The 1,293-nt window shown below is 36.0% G+C and overlaps 1 protein-coding gene across 1 annotated transcript in view; it reads right to left on the minus strand.

Moving 5' to 3' along the window:
- Nucleotides 1–1,293, minus strand: part of LOC101864328 (TATA-box-binding protein) — a 13,538-nt gene that overhangs the window by 3,226 nt on the left and 9,019 nt on the right. The window contains exon 4 of the mRNA XM_035972261.1: nt 871–965. Within this exon, the coding sequence (XP_035828154.1) occupies nt 871–965 (95 nt within the window). The remainder of the gene's footprint in view (nt 1–870; nt 966–1,293) is intronic.

The following is a 1,293-nucleotide window of genomic DNA, read 5'->3' on the forward strand; positions in this document are numbered from 1 at the left end:
TAAGATAAATGGATATTTTTTACATCCGAATAAAGACAAGTGAACAAGCTTTAAAATGATACCAATAACTCTACATGCCCCAAAATTGACAAGAGCCTGATTCCACGACCCTGCCTCACATATTTATATAAAAAAACGGAATTGTGAGAAGAGTCAAGCACAAGGGGGCTATACTTCCCATGTATTAATATGAACAGACAATAGAAACAAGCTGGGTACCCCGTTCGATGAACGGACTCAAAAGAATCGATTGTCAAGTCATTGTGGAACCAGTACGCACTGTTTGGGAACGGAACTATCACTTGTTTACAATGGCGTCTAAGAAGACGAACTTTCTCAAGATTGGATTTAAACGAAACTAATGAAAAACCGAAAATTTAAACTACAGTGACTTCAGACTCCATATTATAACAGTGCACCCGTTAAATGATTTTGAACCACCGTTAATTCTGTCAAATCCGAAAGTTCAGTGGTTGGAAAGTTTTAGACGGCCAAAGTGACGAACTTTTCCAAATATAATATGTGTAGATGATTACTACAATAAAACCCTGATAACTAAAACTTGACAAGATTTGAGAATTTATTTGTGTAAAACAGATTTCACGTCAAGTAACTTTGCAATGCATAGAACAAAGAGGGGAAAAAAACAATGATTGGAAATCCTTTCATGTTAACAGGAATTTTATGTATAACAAGACCAAAAAAACCTACATTTCAACAGGAAAAACTCTTGAATCAACTGAAAACCAAAAAAAATAAAATAAAAATAAGACAGTAACCTCAAGAAAAGCAGAGAGGACAGTGAAAATTCACAGGGTTGCATGGAAGAAAAAGGGGCGAGGAAATTTTTAAAATAAATAATTTGAGTACCTGTTACTGTAATACTGCCAGTTGAGAAAATTTTCAGGGTTGCTCTGGGTTCCTTAATTCTGTACGTGACGCCTGGATGGAGTTCTGGCTCATAGCTGCAGGCGCAAGAGAAAACGTAAATTAAAAACACAAAACTTCTCACATCATCATGGCAAAACAGTAGAGGCTTTACATAGTTGTTACCCTAAAGTCTTTCAAAAGGATTTTTTTAAATAAAGAAAGACTAGCTGGGCCCCCTTTCGATGAAAGGAATGACGGTGCATTAACATCAACTGAAAGTCATTGGCCTTCTCTATTTACACTTCTTGAGAGATGCAAAAAATTAGAAGGTCTAGATCTAGATCTATACTCTCAAAACAAAATGCGCCTCGCAAAATATCACATCCGCACCGGATTTTCAAAAATTACAGAGACAGAAGTGTC

This window comes from Aplysia californica, unplaced genomic scaffold, assembly GCF_000002075.1.
Source record: "Aplysia californica isolate F4 #8 unplaced genomic scaffold, AplCal3.0 scaffold00630, whole genome shotgun sequence".
NCBI lineage: Eukaryota > Metazoa > Mollusca > Gastropoda > Aplysiida > Aplysiidae > Aplysia > Aplysia californica.